The 19,410-nt window shown below is 35.3% G+C and overlaps 1 protein-coding gene across 1 annotated transcript in view; it reads left to right on the forward strand.

The window, feature by feature from the left end:
• ADAMTS6 (ADAM metallopeptidase with thrombospondin type 1 motif 6) overlaps nucleotides 1-17,269 on the forward strand; it is a 146,515-nt gene extending 129,246 nt beyond the window's left edge. The window contains exons 22-25 of the mRNA XM_018923209.3: nucleotides 3,442-3,646; nucleotides 7,131-7,307; nucleotides 8,419-8,575; nucleotides 13,840-17,269. Coding sequence (XP_018778754.2) covers nucleotides 3,442-3,646; nucleotides 7,131-7,307; nucleotides 8,419-8,575; nucleotides 13,840-13,949 — 649 coding nt within the window. The 3' untranslated portion in view covers nucleotides 13,950-17,269. The remainder of the gene's footprint in view (nucleotides 1-3,441; nucleotides 3,647-7,130; nucleotides 7,308-8,418; nucleotides 8,576-13,839) is intronic.
• Nucleotides 17,270-19,410: the final 2,141 nt, after the last annotated feature.

A 19,410-nucleotide genomic window follows, 5' to 3' on the forward strand; every position in this document is an offset into this window, starting at 1 on the left:
TTTCATAATATATAATAAATCCTGTTAACCAAATAAGATTCTCATCTAGTATTCATGCCCTGCCTTATCAGAAAGGATATTTGGGTTTGGTTTTTAGTTTCCTGTTTCTCTAAATCAGCTCTGAAAATGCATTGAGGATCTCTGCTTGACTGTGGAACAATAGTGATGTTTGAGCTACAAAATGCTGTAAGTAAATAGAATCTAGCAAAATAATTTCTTCGGATATGAGTGTCATAGGTAGTGAATAGTGCACAGAGTAGAACTGCAGACCATTCTTAAGGCAACAATGATAAAAAAATGTTGATGCGAGACTTAACTTTACCCTAGTTATTAATACTGGATCCGAAACATTTGCTATATTCTAAAGTATGTTATATTAACATTTGTGTTGAAGAGTTCACATGAGAAGTGGCAAATACTAAAAACTTCTAAGAGGACCAAACCATTTCCTGGCAATAGTTTTGTCAAACTTTTTCTCCAGCATGTTCAGTGTTGAAGAGTAATGCTGTATGCCTGTAGGGCTAGGTGCTTAGATTCTATTTAGATTTATTTTTAAAGATAGCTGTATGCCATGTATTGACAAATTGAAATGGACAATTAAAAACCCCACAGCTCATTTGATCAAAAATGAAGTTTGACTAGAACACGAAGCTTAGTTAATCTTAATACAAAAACCTGTTTAGAAACAGTTGTGATATTTTGTACTAGAAAATAGTATCAACACATGACAGCAGCTTTCCTTATGCTTCGGCACAAATAAAACCTGTGGAAAAGGTGGAACAGATACAACAGCTTATTGATCCCCAAGCTCTGGTTAGTTTGACTTTGGTGATAATCTGAAGCTGTATTCCAACTGGATATGAAAATCATTAATGCTAATTAAATGCAGATTATTCACAATACTGTGGTCACCTGTAAATGTCTTCTCGAAATTGCTAAATTGTAGCATGCAGGGCGCTGTGAAGAATAAGACAAGATTCTTGTGCATTAAATCACAGCAGGTCAATGAACTTCCAACTGAAGTCAGTCTCTTCCCACAGCATTAGCTGGCGTGGTGCCTGGTTGCAGGATGGCAGAGCAGTGTCTCTTACACTTCATGCCCCTGTGTCATGTAACACACTCATTTGGCATAAAGCCATTGCACTGCTGTTACCTTTGAGTGTGAGCAAACTGTGTCAGACAGGTCTAAATTAGATTGAAATCATTGTCCCCACAGTCTATGTGTAAATGTATGTTTATCCTGGAAGGGTATGCATTTGTCCTCTGTTTAGATAACACTGTTTGGCATGGCTCTGAGTGCACCAACTATGTGCACCTGAGAGCAGGACTTAAAAAGCAGTCATGTTTGATCAGTTCCTTTTTACCAAACACATTCCAATCCCTTCCTTTGTGTGACTTAACTATTAGAAAATTAGCATTTTAAAAAGTAATGTTAACAAAGTTATTCCAAACCAGTGTAATTTCAGGGGTCTTTCTGCTGTTTTGTTTGGTTTGGTTTGTTGTTTTGTTTGGTTTTTTTTCTACTGACACTACTTTAAAAACCCTCACAAACTAACAAAACCCCGCCCACAAAGTGGGAAGCTTTTGGATTCCCCTTCCAGTACAACAGGGACATTGATTAACATGGTGAAAGTCAAGACATCAATATTCAGAAAATGGGTAGAGTGTATTAATTAGCATCTACTTCAACATATCTGAGCAATTCAACCCACGTCTGCCTCCATTCTGATGTTTTCCCCAGAGAGAATACTAAGTGCCAAACTAAGGAAAGGTTCTCAGTTGCTGACGCTGTAAGTAGTCTAGTAGAAGGCTGTTCAAATAGCAGATAGTTATCCTAAGAAGTTTGACTGTTTTGACAGAAAGTTTTATCATGCAGTAAGACTTTGTGTTTACATGGACTGGTCAAATATTTCTCTTTTTAATTAGCACAACTCAACTCTTCTCTTGGTGCATACCAAAAGGAATGAAAATTATGCCCTTTCTAACTAAATGCCAGTTGCATTATACTTAATGTCTTTGAAAAGCAGAAGACTATGTTTGTTTTCAATACTTTGTTTGTTATTACAATACGTAACTCTTACATTTCAGATTTCAAGAAAATGCTCTTATATTTCTATGAATTATGAACAGTGCTGTCTTATCATACAGTATAAAGATTAAAGGTACCTGAGAGCAAAGTCACTTGAGCAAATTATAATATCAATTAAAAATTAACTCTGCAGCCCCTTGAAAGCTCTGAATAGCTTCAGATTCTGCCTATTGTGGTAAAGGCATAAGATTTTTTGTAACTTCCTTTTGCTGGGAAAGTAATGACAGAATATGACATAATTGTTTCCATCTCTACATCGATCTAGTTTCATGTTAGGATATATTACACATAATGCAACACAAAAGAGGATAGCAGCACTTTTTTTTGACAGCAGCTTGAGAAAAGACATCCTATGAGGTAGCTCCAGGCATGTCTCCAGGATCATCCACAGTAACTTACATGCCTGGCATTTTTGGCATTTTGGCAACATTTGATAGCATACTAGACTTCAGCTTCACCCTTTGCAAGGATTGCTCAGGCGAGTAACTAATCAACACATTAAATACTGAAGACCAAACGTGCTCGTCAATATGAAGAGATATTTCACTTAATTGAGCTGCATCATCAATTGATAAGTAGAAATATATAACATTGCAGACAGATTAATAGCCGCTTTATTCTCTGCAGCAGCACAAAGCAATCTAATATTACTTACAATTCTTGGTTTCTACTACATATGCAGAAACATTCAGAAGTTCCCTCTACCACCTATAGCGCAATTCTTTAAATTTTAAAGGAGTTTGTTGAGATGATTGTTTTCATGAGATGAATTCATGTCTTACTAGTGTTTGCTTCAGTTTAAAAAATAGGAATATTTTACATTTCAGTGTAGCCTTTTATTAAAAAGTTTACAAATGTCTCGTAATCAGATGAGAATTAACTCCCAAAAAGCCCAATTTTGAGATCAAATTATTTTATTGCAATGATACTAAAGAGGCAAACATCTTGGCTTTTAACTTGTGATGTAACTTTCAGCAATAGTTCCCAAACATTTCCAGTTGCAAACCACTTTCACAGAAATTATTTCAGCCAAGTCCAATACAAACCTACATAAATAGCTTCAGTTTTGTCAGGCTCAAACACTCCTTTCTAACTACTATAGGCTAGGAGGGAAATTGCTGCTCTCAAACATACAAAATAGTGTTATTATTGGAAGATATTATTGCAGTGAGGCATAAATTAAAATATTTAGTAAAAAGACCCATAAATTTCTACTTTATTTCACCATGAATGTGTGTATTGTTAAAAATTACTTTGGTTTAGTGATTTAAACTGTTTGCATTCTTGGTTTGTGTAGTTATCAACTCTGTTTCTGAAATGTATTTTCTAGCCTCCTAACATTTTCTATCCAGATGGTTTATAGGAGATTGGTCAGAGTGCAGTAAGACCTGTGATGGAGGAATGCGTTCACGGACAGTTCTCTGCATCAGAAAGATTGGGCCTTCTGAGGAGGAGACGCTGGATGCTGCCAACTGTTTAACACACCGGCCTGTAGAGAAAGAGCCCTGCAACAACCAGTCCTGCCCTCCACAGTGGGTTGCTCTGGACTGGTCTGAGGTAAGATTTCACTGTGTTAGCTCATTGCTAATAGCAGAGGCAGGACCTCTGACCACTGAATTTTCTGTCAGGGATGGCTAAGAAAAGGATTAATAGGAAAATTTCCCAGAGGACGTTTCACCTGTGCCATTGTTTTGTTTCCTGACTCTTATGAAAATGCTGTAACCTACAGTGTCACTATACCCTAAATTAGCTCCGTCTCTCCCACAGGTGTCACATTACCTGAAGTAGTTTTTCATTCTATTATCATGTCTAGGCTTTTATGCAGCAAGATCATGTAATGATTTTGAACAAAATCATTCCAATATAAAGATTCAAACTCCGCTAAATTTCTAGTTGTGATAATTAATCAGGGTTGTGAAAAAGTACCAGGCTTCTTTCTGGTATGAATTTTAATTGTGTAGCTTGGTAGACTCTCTTGAATGATGATGCCATTTTAATATAATGAGAAAAGTTGTTTTTTTTTTTCTGTTAATGTTTTCCAGAAATATGATATAATATATTAAAATCCTTATAGTACTATAAATATAAACATTTTTATATGTGTGTTTATATGAATTTCTGACAGAAACATGAAAAGGAAAACAAGAGTGAACTTAAAAAAATGAAGAGTTGAATATTCCTCCCATTTAAACCAATGGCAAACCTTGCTAATTTTCTCTGGAATGCAAGATATGAAGTTTTCTTTTCATACTCAAAACAATGCATATTACAAACAAAACAATTACAGAACTGTTTTATCTGCTTATATACTTGTTGACATTCAATATAATTACATGTTTTTTAAATTTTCAGTGATTATTTACAATAAATTATGTATTCTTTTGGTCAGAGAAACAGAAACATTTTGTAAACATACTGGTTAGATGAAGTCCTTAGGAGAATGTAAGCCTGTTTTTTTCAAATTGAAATGAAAACTAAGCATGTCTTTCCCACTGGAAAGTAATAATTCTTAGCTAGTGCCGTAAGGTTTTTCACACACTGTGATAGTTGAGCTTTGACAGAATTAATCTACCCCTCTAAACTACTCCTTTTTTATTTTTCAGGATAATTATTTAAAAAAAGCAGAAAAATATTCTAAGGGTTTTTTGGAGAGAGCCTTATCAGACAAGCACATATAACTTGCCTTCATGACTCCCACAAAGGCAGTCAGAAATTCTAGAAGCATTTAGTAATGGAAGAGAATTTTTCCTTGTTTGGCTTATCTGGATATTTTCTTTTCATTTTCTTTGGAAGCATACAGTCTTTTCGTTGAATTTTACTAGAGTTTATTATATTTAGTGATTCAGAATTACTGAAGGCAACCTATTTCCTTCTTTTACTTCATTTCTGGGATCCAGTGTAGTCCATCTTGGTAGAATTTTTGCTATAACTCCACAAAAGAGAGTGTTGTTTTCTTCTGGTACAAGTAGCTGGAAGGTCTTTCTCAGATGGCATCTTACATATAGATTCAAGATATTATCTTCAGTTAGTACTAGAAGGAAGATGCTCCTAAACTCGAAGTTTAGTCTTTGTTGCTTGTTTGCTAACATCCTCTATAGGTTATGAAACCTCATAAACCCATGCATTTTGACATTTTGACACAGTCCTTTCAACATTGTCACTTTTCTGTTTGTTTTGACAGACTGATGTGATTTTTAAGTACTCAGCTGGGAAGGGGCACATACTTCTACATCCTACTTAAAAAGTCATGTGTTTTGCATGAAATACATGTAGGAGAATGTACTCATAACACTCCTTGGAATTTGGACCCCCAACTGATCAGTCATGATCATGATTTCAAAGACCTCACATACTAACTGTCATTGGGTTTTGGTCTCTCTTTATCATTAGTATTATTTGTGTAATTCTACCAGAGATCTTCTCCTACTTCCCTCCTTCATCTTTCTAGTAGGCAGTGTGCACAAGATTTGGTGTTGAAGTATAAAGACCTTTGAAACTGTTTATTCTGTATCAAAATTCTGCATGCTGAGATACTGTAGATAAAGAGGCTGTACCTTGGTAGAAGAAGATTAAATAGGGTAGAAAAGGTTATGTTTTAAGGAAAGAGATTATAAAACCATTTTGCATTCTGGATTATAAACTTCAAATGCAAGACTCATCTTTATGCAGCCCAGTTTAAGATCCTAAATCCAAGTGGAGATAACATTTGGAATAATCCTTTTAATTATATATGGACTTGGTTTTGGTGCCTCCCTTTGGAGATTTTCTTCTTGTTCTAAGGTATATGTAGATAGAGATATAAAATTTTACATATTCATAGGGTATATTCTTACATAATACTGTGGAACTGTTATAAAATTTCTATAAATTACTCAAAGATGCTTCAGGATTAGGCATAAAACAATTAAGTTTGCCTCACTCAAGAGTGAGTTGTTTTGGATATGTGGAAAGCCTTTGGTATGTCATCTCTTGAATATTACTCCAGTTCCACATAATGTTGTTCCCCAAATAATGTTGTGTCTCTACAACATTAGAGACGATATTAAAGGCAGTTCTAGTCTTGAACAGGTTAGCTATTCTGCATATAAAGTTTATGCTGTCAAAAACTGATTCTGATCCAAAATACTGCAGATATGCTTTTGGGATAAATGTTAACATGCCAATAAAGGATTCTAAAACCGTACTTACAGTATCTCATGTTAAAAAGAGACTGATTTGGGAAAGTTCTTGAGTTTTAATTTTGCTAGCACTCATCTCTTCCTCATTATGCATTGAGCTACTGTGTATGACAGTTAATGGTCTGTAGCTAAAAGGAAAGAGAATGTCAGTGGCACCATGGTGAAGGAAGATGACATAAAGCAGTGATCATCAGGCCTTTTTCAAGCGGCTGTATTTATTGTCTGCTTTCTGTCAGAATAGCACAAGAGTGATAAAAGGAGGGAAAACTCATGAAATAAGAGTTAAAATTTAAATAGGAAAGGAGAGGAAAGCATATGCTGTAGGAGAGGGTATCATATTTTGATATATCTGAATGATGTGGTTTCTATGAAGTCAAATCCAGCATTTTCTATGAAGTCAAATCCAGCATTTCTCTTTCCTTTTTTGTATTGATGAAAAATGTATTCATTGTCTGTGGATACAGTGAAGTGGATGAAGACTGTACTAAGGGGAACAGATTAAGATCAGACTGATTTAATTTAATTATTGAAACACTGAAATTGGTTTCATAATAATATTACAAGTGGCAGACCTTTCTACTTTACAGTGTTTTTCTTAGGCCTGACATAAATAGTAACATTGTAGCCTAAATATAAACAGCAAAGGAAATTTAAAACTTAGAAAAACTTGTACATAATGAAACAATCTTCAGTCAGCTTGTTTGTGTTTCTAAACATTTAAAAATTTTTATTACTGTATTGTGATTATAGTTGAATTGTAAGATCATAAATCATCATGTCCTGCTTCACAAATAGCAGTTCTGAGAGTTCCATTGGTGTTTTACTGAGATTTTAATTATTTATTTACATAACTGTTTTTTCAGTGCACACCAAAGTGTGGCCCAGGATTCAAACACCGAATTGTCCTGTGCAAAAGCAGTGATCTTCTAAAAACCTTCCCAGCTGCACAATGCCAAGATGAGAACAAGCCGCCAGTGCGCATCCGCTGTAGCTTAGGCCGATGTCCTCCTCCTCGCTGGGTTGCTGGAGACTGGGGACAGGTGAGACAGCTTGTGCAAGTCTTCATTGCTGTTAGTCTCCCACATTAGCACCTCGTGGCCTAAGATGTCCCTGGAGATAGATAAGAAATGGTTCCTATGGCTGAGTGAAACAAAAAGATTCTCCCCTTTTGTGTCAGATTGAAACATGATCTTCATGATGTTTGTCTGAGAGCAATCTAGTTTCTACTGGATGAGTTTCTACATGCACTTTAAAGAAAAAGAAGTCCTTACTATTTTAGAGTATTTTGGAGATACAGCAGTGTTGCAGGGTATACTATTTTTAAAACGCGGGTAACTTCCTTGAGAAACATGATGGAAATATAAAGCCATTTCCTATTGTAGTAGCAGATCTGTGTATGTATCTGTCTCTGAACAAAACCACACCAGCTAAATTACTCCAGGACAGGCTGAATAATGCCACCATTATGCAGTGCTTCAAAATATGATTTACTAAGTTTCCTTCTTTCTTTATGTTTTTGCATCTCATTTGTGATCCATGGCCTGCTTTTAGAATATTAAATGAATGATTTTCTGTTTGCTGAGCAATTTTCCTCTAACGAAAATGAAACATTTTATTTTAATTACCCAGTGGAAAATAATTTGTAATATTACAGTCTAGTTGGCTTTTTTTCATGGTGATTCTTCAAATACACTTTTATATTTAACTAATATTGTACTAAAATTGTAACTATTTAGTTACAGAAATTAAAAATATTTTGAAACAGCAAAGCCTATTTGTTTGGAAGATGTTTACTTTTCCCTTAAAAAAAAGTCCTGTAGAAGATTTGGATTCTTGTTTTCTTTAGTTTTTCTTCTTTATTCTAAAGTGTCAGTATGATACATGAAATTGAGTAAATTATATTCTAATATCTCAAATCTGAACTTTTCAGGGACTCAATATTGCATTGCATCTTCTTTTCTTTGAAAGACAAGTACTGTAAAAAATTCTGGAACATATTATGATAATTATTTTCTCTATTAATCAAGCATCTTCACATGCTTGTCTTCTTGAAAATTTGTGGATGTGAAGTGTTTCTGATTTCTTCCTGCTACTTTATTTTGTATTTAAAATGTGGATGCATGGTTTTAAATTTTTTTTCTCCTTCTTTAGTGTTCTGCACAGTGTGGTCTTGGGCAACAGATGAGAACAGTACAGTGCCTGTCATATACTGGACAAGCATCCAGTGAGTGTCCAGAAACTCTCAGACCGCCATCAATGCAGCAGTGTGAAAGTAAATGTGACAGTACTCCCATTTCCAACACAGAGGGTAAGTCTGCCATCTTAATATAATTTATTCTGAAAAGAATAAAGTGACATACTCAGCATTGCTGTCTTGGTAAAAGTCTAGATGACATAATCTCTCAGGATATTAATGACTTTTTAAAAATTATTTTCTGCCTAGTCATTGTAGCTCAATGGTAAAGTCAATGAAAACCTAAATACACATTGTTTGTTTAAAAAAATACCCTTAAAATATATAGCCTAAGTAATGGACAAAATACTATTGTTTGTGTCTTTGATTTTCTAATCTCTTTATTGGTTCAATGGAAATGCTCATAATAGCAGGGGGAGCATGATACACTTTTCATCTACTGACCTTCTACCTGCCTAATCAGTGTTAAACACAACAATGTAGTGGCAAAAAATAGTAAATTCCCTGTTTATTGGAAGACTGGGACCATAGACTTCATGCTACATGGTTCTTGAAAGAACAAGTCTGTTCCTACACTTTGACATCCTTTCACTTCTAACTAACTTTTAGGGGTTTTTTTTATATATAATGCCTGTTCAAAATAATTACAGTATTTTTTTCATTATGCAGTCCAGTTTAATCAGACTACTAACTGACTTCATCAGAATGTATTTTTGGTAGTTGATATATGAGATAATAGTGCGAAACTAAGCTTATTCATATTTATTTAATACTTCAGATCTGAATGTGTAAATGGCCTAGGCCAAGCTGTTAGGAAATATGAACTTCACAGTAGACTTGGAACTCTAGGCAGTAAAAGCTATGTTTCCTCATTGATTATAAAATTGAAAATAGTTGCTCATGAGATAAGTACAATTCATTTTGTGTGGAAGGGGAAAAGGAATAGAAAATTCTCCAAACTATCAAGAGACTACACAGCAGTCATTGTAAAACACTTATTCCCAAAATTTTTATATTCCCCAAATTTTGAGTACATGACCACAATGTTTGCTAGCACTGCTAGTTTTGATATAACTAATCTCTGTGCAGTTTATAACTGAGTATTTTTACAGAATCTCCTTCTGCATTGGGGTTTAATGTCCTGTTTATGTGGAACAAATGCTCTGATTAAATTTTTTTAAAGGCAAGTTTGTCCTGCAGTCTATCAGATTTGGTGGTCCATTCAATGCCTTCTCTACCCATCACTGTCCAAGCCATAGATTCAAAATTGTTATGAAAGTCTGGCAAATAGAGATGTCTGTGATGAAATGGCAGCATACCAAAATTGTCCCAGAAATACACTTATACTTCAATATATGAACACTGAAATTCACTATTTTTGGTAAAATTTGCATTATTTCTGTTTAGTACTCTCAAGAAATCTTTAAGTGATAATTATCAATCTAGGAAGCTTTCTGTCTTTTAAGTCTCACAGCCTACATGTTATTTTATTTCCAAACACAGATGTTGATTTCAGTCCAAAATAAGGAAGGTAATAAAGTCTCCTCTTAGTTTCTAGATGACAAGGTCATATTGTTATCTATAGTAATTACACTAGTAATTCTTCAGTATTATCAGAAAATATGCTATTCTCTTATAGAAGAATGCAATTGGGGGTTTTCTGTGTGTGATCTCTGTACCCTGAGTGGCCTGAACTTCCCTTCAGTAGAACTGTGCAGGCTAGCTTCTTACAGTGTGTCTGTTAATTGTCTGGTAATTGTGCTTTTAGGGACCCACATCTTCCCTAGAAAATTTTTGGGATCCACAAATAGAAAATATTGAAAAACACTTATACTGTATTCCAGATGGTTGTCAGCTTTTTGGCTTGCACTTTGAGAGAGCCAGGTGCAAGCCAGCTCCTTACTGACTACCCAGGCTCATTAGCACAATTAGGAAGAATCAAAAGGAAAAAGATATAGCACAGTATTTTCTGAAAGACATGGTTCCCAACACATTGCCACTTAGCATCCCATTTCTGTTTATGTCTCACACTGTAGGAGATATTTATCTCAACATTCATTTAACAGTTTAAACTGCTTAGATCATTTCAGGAGAATTTTGCTGCAATCTGTGAAATACTAAGGCTGCTCTATCTCAAAATTAGGCAAAAATTCTATCTTCAAGATATTTTTTCAATACTTGTACAAGTATTTCTTATATATATATATATTCTCGGTTATAAATTTTTTACAGCTGCTCTTGAATAGTGAATAGGAGAAGCACAAACAGAATTTGCAGAATAATGTGCAGGTTTGACACATTTTCCGCTTTAAAAAAGTCCTTTTAGACACAAGAGGAGCTAACATCTCTTAGTTCAGTAAAGTGTCAGCCTTTAAACAGTGAGGCTTATCTTTTTCACCATCCTGGAGATGATGAAAAGGTTTCAAGGGCTAACTAATCCTAAAGAACACAACTATTTTTGGAAAAGTAGGTATTTTCTGTGAAAAAGTTTGGAGCTATGATATTTTGTCGTGACTATATTTGTGAGTGAGGCATGCTGTGCCTCTCTCTTACTTCTGTCACTCCACAGGTACAGTGGGATGTGATCTGACTATCAGTATTTGGGTTTCAAGGAAGAAATCAGGTCTCTCAGAGAGAGGGTTTGTCCACCTCAGAGTGCACGTGTGTAGCAGAGCATACCTGCCCACACACAGGACTTTGTCCACGTGCCACCTCGTAGCACTGCCTCATGCTTTGGGCTCCATTGCGGGGCAAAAGCAACTTCAGCAGCAGCATGCTGGTTTCCAGCAGAGTCAGATTATCTGGGGGGCTCTCTTCCTGTTTCAAATCCCAGCAAACGTGATTCTCTTTGTTTGCTAAACACCTGTGCTTGCACACTCTGGAGCCTGTTCAACAATTTCTTAGCAATTTAATTTTACTACCCAAACATAAAATCATACAGGGTTTTGAGGAAGCTTGAGCCACTCCATAGTGTAATGATCATGTTGGTGAAGCTTAGAAAATTTTTCTTTGGGAAAGTACAGGTTGTTTGCATAAAACAAGAGGCAAAATTTTGGGGATACAGAAATACTAAAAGAAAGTTACATTGAATCTTCTCATATTTTACATGTGCTTTACCTCTGGGGTTTTCAAACTTTTCATTGGTGATTTGTAATATTTTAAAAGTGGTTTTTATGGGCTATCACTGATGAGGATAATGTTGCATTTTCTGCTGGAAGTGACCTACAGTCATCATCTGCCACACCACTTGAAACCTATTCAGAATTATTCTATTCTCCTAAATACATATATGTCTGCTGAACCTAGATTGCTAAAGCCCATCCAAAAGTTTACCTGAAAAAATGTCTATTTTTATGTAATTTCAGTTTTTATAATTTTTTTGTCTATTTTTATGTAATTTCAGTTTTTCTTGTATTTTATAGGATACATCTTTGCAATTTCTTTAACTGGAGATACAGTGACATTTTGTGATTTTTTTTTTAAATGTAAAATGGTAGTTAATATCATAATATTGCTGGATCTAGCCACAAAGTTCAGCAAGGCAGAGCTTGTGCATGGAGCTTACTGAAACTCATTAACACTTGTTACTAAAAACAAAAAGAACTTTGCTAAAACTTTTCCATTCAGCCACAGTCCTATGAAGAATAGGTTACTTCATCAGCCACCATTATCTATTTCAAAATTGATTTCTAAGCCAGAAATTTTGGGGAACTTCAAGAATATCTCTCATTGCTGTCCAAATGGCATCAGCTGAACAGGGTCCAGTTTTACTCAAGAGGAAAATAACATATAAGAAACATGTAAAAGAATAATTTGAAATCCTACTTTTAGCAAAAACTAAGTTAGTGGCTTTACTTGTATTTAACTAAACATAGTGTGTTTGAGGGTTATTTTTGCAATTGAGTGAACTTTTTATGTCTTGTGCAGATCAAGTGAACCTTTTTATTTTTCACTTCATTTATAATTCATAATTTATCTCTCTTATATTCCCAGTCTTCATGAACATGAGTATCTGAAATATTTCTGGAAGAGACTTGACCTCTTTTGTGAAGAGTTTTTGAAAGTCAGTCAAATACAGTGACCATGTGTGGTTGCTGGTAGAGAAATATATCTGTTTCAACCAGCTACTCACAATCTCTTTTTTCCTGTCACTCAATTATGTATCCATTAAGAATTAAAAAATTTGAAAAGAAGTATGTCAAACATCATGTAGGTGGAGTGAAAGAATTGCAATGAAAGTGCTATGTCTGTGGTAATGAAATGAAAGTTTAAATAATTTCCTAACCACTTTTTGCTTAGCTAAAAGCGTGCATATTATCAGCAATACTTGTCAGACCTGGAAGTTTAGCCTCACTAGGTTCAAATACTAAAAATTCTCATCTGCACTCAATTTGGTACTACAATATGCTTGCAAGTGTTAATCCACTATCTGTAACACCCTGTCCCACAGCAAGAATCATGCTGTGGGACGGGGAGATTATATGGAGTCTGGAGAGCTGTAGAACCTGAGTGTGTCACTGAATTCTCAGATGTAGCTCTTTCTCAAGCTGTATCAGGATAAGAACAGAGCACGGATCAAACTGTTCTGTTCCCCATTCCCATTTTCTTTCTACAAGAGCCAGAGGAGAACAACAGCATATTCCAGCTCCTGTAATGTACTTACAAAGTCACTTTATATGCAAAAGAATGAAACCCTCCTCCAGGGGGTTGAGCTCTGTTCTCCTTTCCTGGGAAAGCTACTTGCCAGTGCAACAGGGCAGCTGAGGCAGTAAGCCCAGCATATAGGAATACACAACTTTGAGAAAAAGCTTTTATGCCTATTACAGGCATAAAATTGGCTTTCCTTCTAGCAAAAAATAAATTGTGGATGTGTGGGGCCATGCCTAAAGCATAATCCACCATTCAGTTCGGTCACTGAACACACCCTGTTGGTACCATCATTCGTAACACTTGTGTAATATTCTCCATCCCTGTTAGCTGAAATGCTCATTCTCTTTTAAGGATTTTTACAAATGCACAGGTGTGGTATCAAATAGTGTGAATCATCATAATGATAACCTCTCATGGATGAATAAAATAACTCCTGAGAAGGAAGTTAAAAGTAATGTAAAATAAAAGACTCACATGTTCTAACTTATCCCAATAAATGATAGTTCTTCCAAGGCAAAGACTGCGCACTTCTAAATGTCTGAAAACCCTGCAAATATTTTTATGGCTTTTAAAATTTGCAATAATATATGTACTAGACTGTACTAGAAAGAGTAGTTATAAAGAAAGTAAGATAGATGGATAGATGAGAAGCATGTTAAACATCAAATTTTCTTTGTACTTTAATTTATATATCTGACTCTTTTGTCTTTAATGTTCTTAATCATTAGAGTGCAAAGATGTGAACAAAGTGGCCTATTGCCCACTGGTGCTGAAGTTCAAATTCTGCAGTCGAGCATACTTCAGACAGATGTGCTGCAAGACCTGCCAAGGACACTGACCCACAGGAAGCAGAAGAATGTGCCTTGTTATTATCATTGTGGAAGAGTGTCCATCGAAGAGAGCACACAGTGGAATAAGATTGACGTCCTTGCAAATGCATTACCCTGTGGAAAACATAACCACTGGTCAGCCCCAGCTGACAGGATTTCAATATTATTTTAACTTCTGTGAAGTGGGATTTATTAATCCAAAGTGCTGGACACAGTATGAGGGGATCCCAAATTTGAAAGATTCACACAACACATATAGAATAGCTTACTGTGGAACATTTGTGTTCTTTTGACTAAATCCAATAGTCTGTTTACATCCATGGACCATTAAAATAACTTTTTTTATGGACTTAGCAATGACACTGAATCCATTTCTATTTAAAACTGTTTAAAATGTAGTTCTTACGAGTTGGTTTACTATGGAAGTAAAGATGAATCAAAAAAAAGTTAAGTCATAGCTTAAAAATCTTAACTATTTTATCTCTTGACACAGCACCACAATTTAAATTATAAAATGAGCTTAGAAATGTTATTTAATAAGCAGAAAATTTTTAGAAAAAAAGTATTTTTCCTTCATTCCACCTATTTCCCTTTGGAGTAATCCATATTTCCTGAACACTGCTGTGAGCCATATATAAAGCTATACTAAATAGAACAACCATGAGGGACTTTAGTTTTAAGAGGTGCAACAGTTATTGCAGTGGTGCATGAAATACAAGTGTGCTACGAAACAAAATGAAATCTTCACTGCAGGTTTATAGCCATCTTACCATGGTACAAGTGAAACAGATCTCCACTGAAAGGAGCATATTTCAGTATCATGGGAAGGCAGGCCCCAGCAGTGGTGAAGACTGGATTGCCAGCTCCTTCACTACTACCATAAAAGTTGTTTAGGACTTACACTTTGACTCCAGCTCACTTTTGTTTACAACACCAGCCACAAAGAAGAAGCAACTTTGTGGGCTTCTAGATCTGGTTTACATGTTAGCTTTGATTCTACAAAACTAGGGAATTTGAATGCAAAAGATAAGCCTACTGTGTAATAGCAACAATCCTTTGCAAAGCTGAAAGTTAAAATAGGTTCCAGATGTTCCCTCCTTTGATACCATAGCAGAGGTATTGTTTATGAGAAGGAATGTGGGAATGTTCTATTCAGGAGACTGCATCTGAGGGGCAAGGATTGCAACCAAAGAATAAGTGACTCATGGAGGTGTCTAGGTTCTGTTCAAATGAGAGGTCAAAAGCATGCTCAAGCAAAGAGGCCTGTTGGACTATCAGGAGTAAGGCACACTGGAAAAGGGATGGCTGTAGTGAATTCTTGCCACCTTCACCTAAATGGCCAGGTACCTATGTGAAGCTGGACCATATTTAAGCAAGGGGCAGCTTTCAGCATGAGACTGGAACAAACTCATGCCAGTAAATTAGAAGCTAGATGCCTTAACTATTTGCTGCCATGCTCCACTTATTCATATTACCCTATTTTTAATATTCACCAAATTCTTTGCGTTTTTAATAGTGAAACCAATCTTCTTAGGCAAGTCACAATCAGGAATATAACATTAAAAAGTTAATTGTCATGCTCCTCTTCCCCTTCACTTTTCAGTAACAGTCTCAATAGGGAGTTGAGGAAAGTAGGTATTTCTTTATAATAATATATTGTACTTGAACATTTGCATTTTGCAACAGGTACTTCATGAATGTGATTGTGTGTCCAACTATGACTCCTTTGTTGTAAAGCAGTTAAAATTTTGTGAACAATTATATGTTACAAATTCTAACTCAAATAGCACTTTTTTTTAAAAAAAGTAATCTTTTCAGTGAAAAATAATTTCAAAATATGAGATTGAAGTGTACCAATGTATTTTACCAATAACAAACCAAATATGTTGCACACTACTTACTAATGTGAATTAACGTGGAACAATAGATACTGTTAAGAGGACTCATACTATGAAATTCCCCCAACATATTGACAATCTGTCAAGGGATTTTGTGTAACCCCATGTCTATACTCACGACCATCAAATTCCTGTCATCTGCTACCTCTTGCCAGTATTTCCACTTCTGTACACTTGTGACCAGTGGAATTAATTTTCAGTTGGCTTGCATGTATTCACATATGCTTGTTATCTGTTGCTCTCATCACCATGTAAACAACTCCTGTTAAAACTGACACCAGTAGATAAAAACATCCCAAATTTTTGGGAGGTGCCCACAGAGATTAAGGGCAGTACGTAGTGCTTGTCTGTTAAGTAAATTGACTTCCTGTATCCTTTTGACAGAACACCTTGGTGCTAACATGCCCTGGTTAGATCAGAAGTATGATGAAAGGGTAAGGGGTTGTTACAACATTCCCTAAGCAAGAGGCCTTTTTGTATCAAGGTCCAGTTTTCTCCAGGGCATGATTTTTTTTATCAGCTAATGTGTCATTTCAGCTAATGAGAAAAGGGTTTTCTCTGTATTGAAAAGAGGCCCATTTTTTTTACCTCACTTAGAACATGAAAATTGTAAGGAATGCTTCCAGAGACACATTTTGCTCTCTTACTGGTGCTAGAACACCGGGGATTCTGATGTTTACTCTGCAATATAACAGCACTGAGGTTGGAATTTAAAGAACTGCCTGGAGCAATGTTGAATTGTATTGTTAAAGGGAACAAAATACAGAATGTATATGGATTTGCAAACTAAGCAACACTACAGACTAAGACTGAAATATGAAACCTAATTCAAAGAAAAATAATTGGTTTCAACAGCACAGTTCATTGCTGCTGCTACACTGTAGCCATCTATATAATCTAAGCTAAATAATGTTATATTCCTAAATGGTGACAAAAGGAGTCTTTGTGCAGGCTATAAATATGACAGACCTAGAATCAAATACTATAATACAAGATGCAGAAACCTGGTGCCAGTACTTCCGCTGCGCAATATAAAGATCAAAACAGAAATAAAAATCTAAGATTAATCCTTCAAGGTGTATACATCCAAAATAGTCCATTTCGTTAGGAACTTTATAAAGGAGTGAATGTCACATAGATATCCTTAATATACAGACTGAAATTACCTTTGTATTATTGTGATTAGTTGCTTATTATTTTATACTCAGTATTAATGTGGTACACTGTTACTTTATTATTATTTTTGCTTTTGTAAATTATATTCTAATTTATTGTCATGTTTCTTAACACTTGTTCTACATGCATTCTCCTGCTTGTAATAAAAACAAAAATATTGTAACACTTGATGCAGTGAAATTCCACACCAGGCACAGATTTGTTTTTAACATAGATAATTTAGTAAAATAAAAGTGCAGCTTTTAAGATTGATACCCATGGTACAGTTGTCTCTTCCCTGACTTACAGTAACTAGAATTCTGTATGCTTAATGTTTGCTTCATCCAATGCATCAAAATATATATAAGGTGTCTTCTTGAAGTAACATCTATGTTATGCTAGAATCCTGTCCTGGGCAGCGGAAATATTTGTCATATATAAGCAAATAAGGAAATTACGAAAAGGAAAAATCAAGAGTATGGTCATGTACATTATTAAGTAATATTTTAGCCTAAGCAGTGATGTAGATCAAGAATGAAATTAATGGCAGCAAAAATATTCTGTACTTCTTGGAATTGTTTCGTTTACAGCCAGTCAATAATAACAATAAAATGTCCTTGCATTGAGCTTTTAAGGTTTATCTGAAGTTTATCTGAAACCATAGTGTTTTTAGATACAAAGAAGAAAGTAATTTCAGTAGACTTGGTGCTTGGGTAACTGTTACCAAGAAATGCTTCCTTTCTTACCTGGCACAGTGTAAATAACTTGCTATGAAAATCTCTGATCAAGTCCTATGAAATATTTCTTATTTCTGAATTAAAATCTAGTTTCTGGTTTAATGAACATAAACACTCTACTCTTGTAAATAAGATGTTAAAGAAAGTACAGAGAACCTTAAATGTATTGATTAGGTATTAATTAATTTTGGTTATTCTTTGTTATTCTATTTACAAATAAGAATTCAAAAACCAATGGCCTGTTTCAAAAGTATGGATATTTCTATCTGTGCTTGATCACAAAATTTTACTGCCCTTCAGATCAAAAGATGGAGAGGTCTTAGTAAATAACAGTTTCGTGAGAGTTTTCTCTGTCATTGTAAAGATATTGCCTTTTCTCCTGTACATTCACACTAAGTTATAATCTGACAGATTTCCCATTATTGTTCAGTTTGTAGTGTTGTTTTTTTCCCACTGGTATTATAATGACAGAATGAGAACACTGAAACAGAAGTATTTCTCCCTCCTTTTCTCCTGCTACCCTTAAACCTGACATAACCCATGGTGACTGTAGAACTCCTGACACAAAATATTCCCTCCAGTCTTTTAAAAATGCATTTTTTTCACCAGAATTCGATTCTGGGGCCACTCCTACTATTATAATTCTCTGTTACACTTTTTCAGTTTATGTCTTGAGGAAATGAGCACTGTTTTTACCTGAGATACTGGCTTTTCCTTTCTCTGACTCCCCTTTCCAAACTGTTTGTTCTTGAGTATACTTGCTGTTCTATCTGAAGCTGTCTGATATACAAGAAGCATTTTTACATATACTCTGTAGAATTCTGAACAGATTTTCATTATTCTCCTGACTTCTTTATTATTTTTTATTGTTACTTGGAACTAAAACCCAGGACTCTTCTGGGTCCTCTTCTGTGGAGGTTTACTGCAATGGACTTTGGATGAGTCCTGCAAGCCTCATCTGGAGGCAGTCAGTCATCAATCCAAGAGTATTGTAGGAGGCTATTACTAAGTTGAGGCTGTCATTCTGCAAGAATTGACACCCTGTCTGGCTGTTTTCCCTTCACCACAAACAATTAGGTGGAAGGGATAGATGACTGCTTCTGTGTGGTCCCCCCAATCTAAGTTCTAGACAGAATGGTGTAAGAGCATTTCCATGCAGTAATCAGGAAGAAATCCCAAATAGATTTATAAGGGCTCAATCAGCCATGGAAGAAGGTTCATTACAGAACTAATGAACTGGTCATTTCCCAAGTGTATTTGGCCCAGATAAAGTGGAAGTTCATGTCCAGTTTAGGAAAATGAGCCACTCAAAATGTGGGGTGGTGTACCTTTAGGGATTCTTTAAACTGGCATACCACCTGAGCACCACATGTCATTTATTCACTTCTGTTTCTGCATGAGACTGACATTTTGATTGTGCTGGACAGGCTACAGGACACACTTTATGTGCAGAGGTCATATAGCTGCCAATCACAAAATTATTGAAGTCTGTCCTGGAAAAGATACATGTATTTCTGCATTAAGGATTGGAAGCTTAAATTTCTACAAACAAGAAGGCCTTTTCAGAGTATATCTATCAAGATCAGTAAATAAATAATCTCACTTCTTTAGTAATCCTGTTTGAAATAAATTTATCAGATCACAGCTTGAGATAGAAAAGGAAGTGTTTTGGAAGCTAG

This window comes from Serinus canaria, chromosome Z, assembly GCF_022539315.1.
Source record: "Serinus canaria isolate serCan28SL12 chromosome Z, serCan2020, whole genome shotgun sequence".
In the NCBI taxonomy this organism is placed as follows: domain Eukaryota; kingdom Metazoa; phylum Chordata; class Aves; order Passeriformes; family Fringillidae; genus Serinus; species Serinus canaria.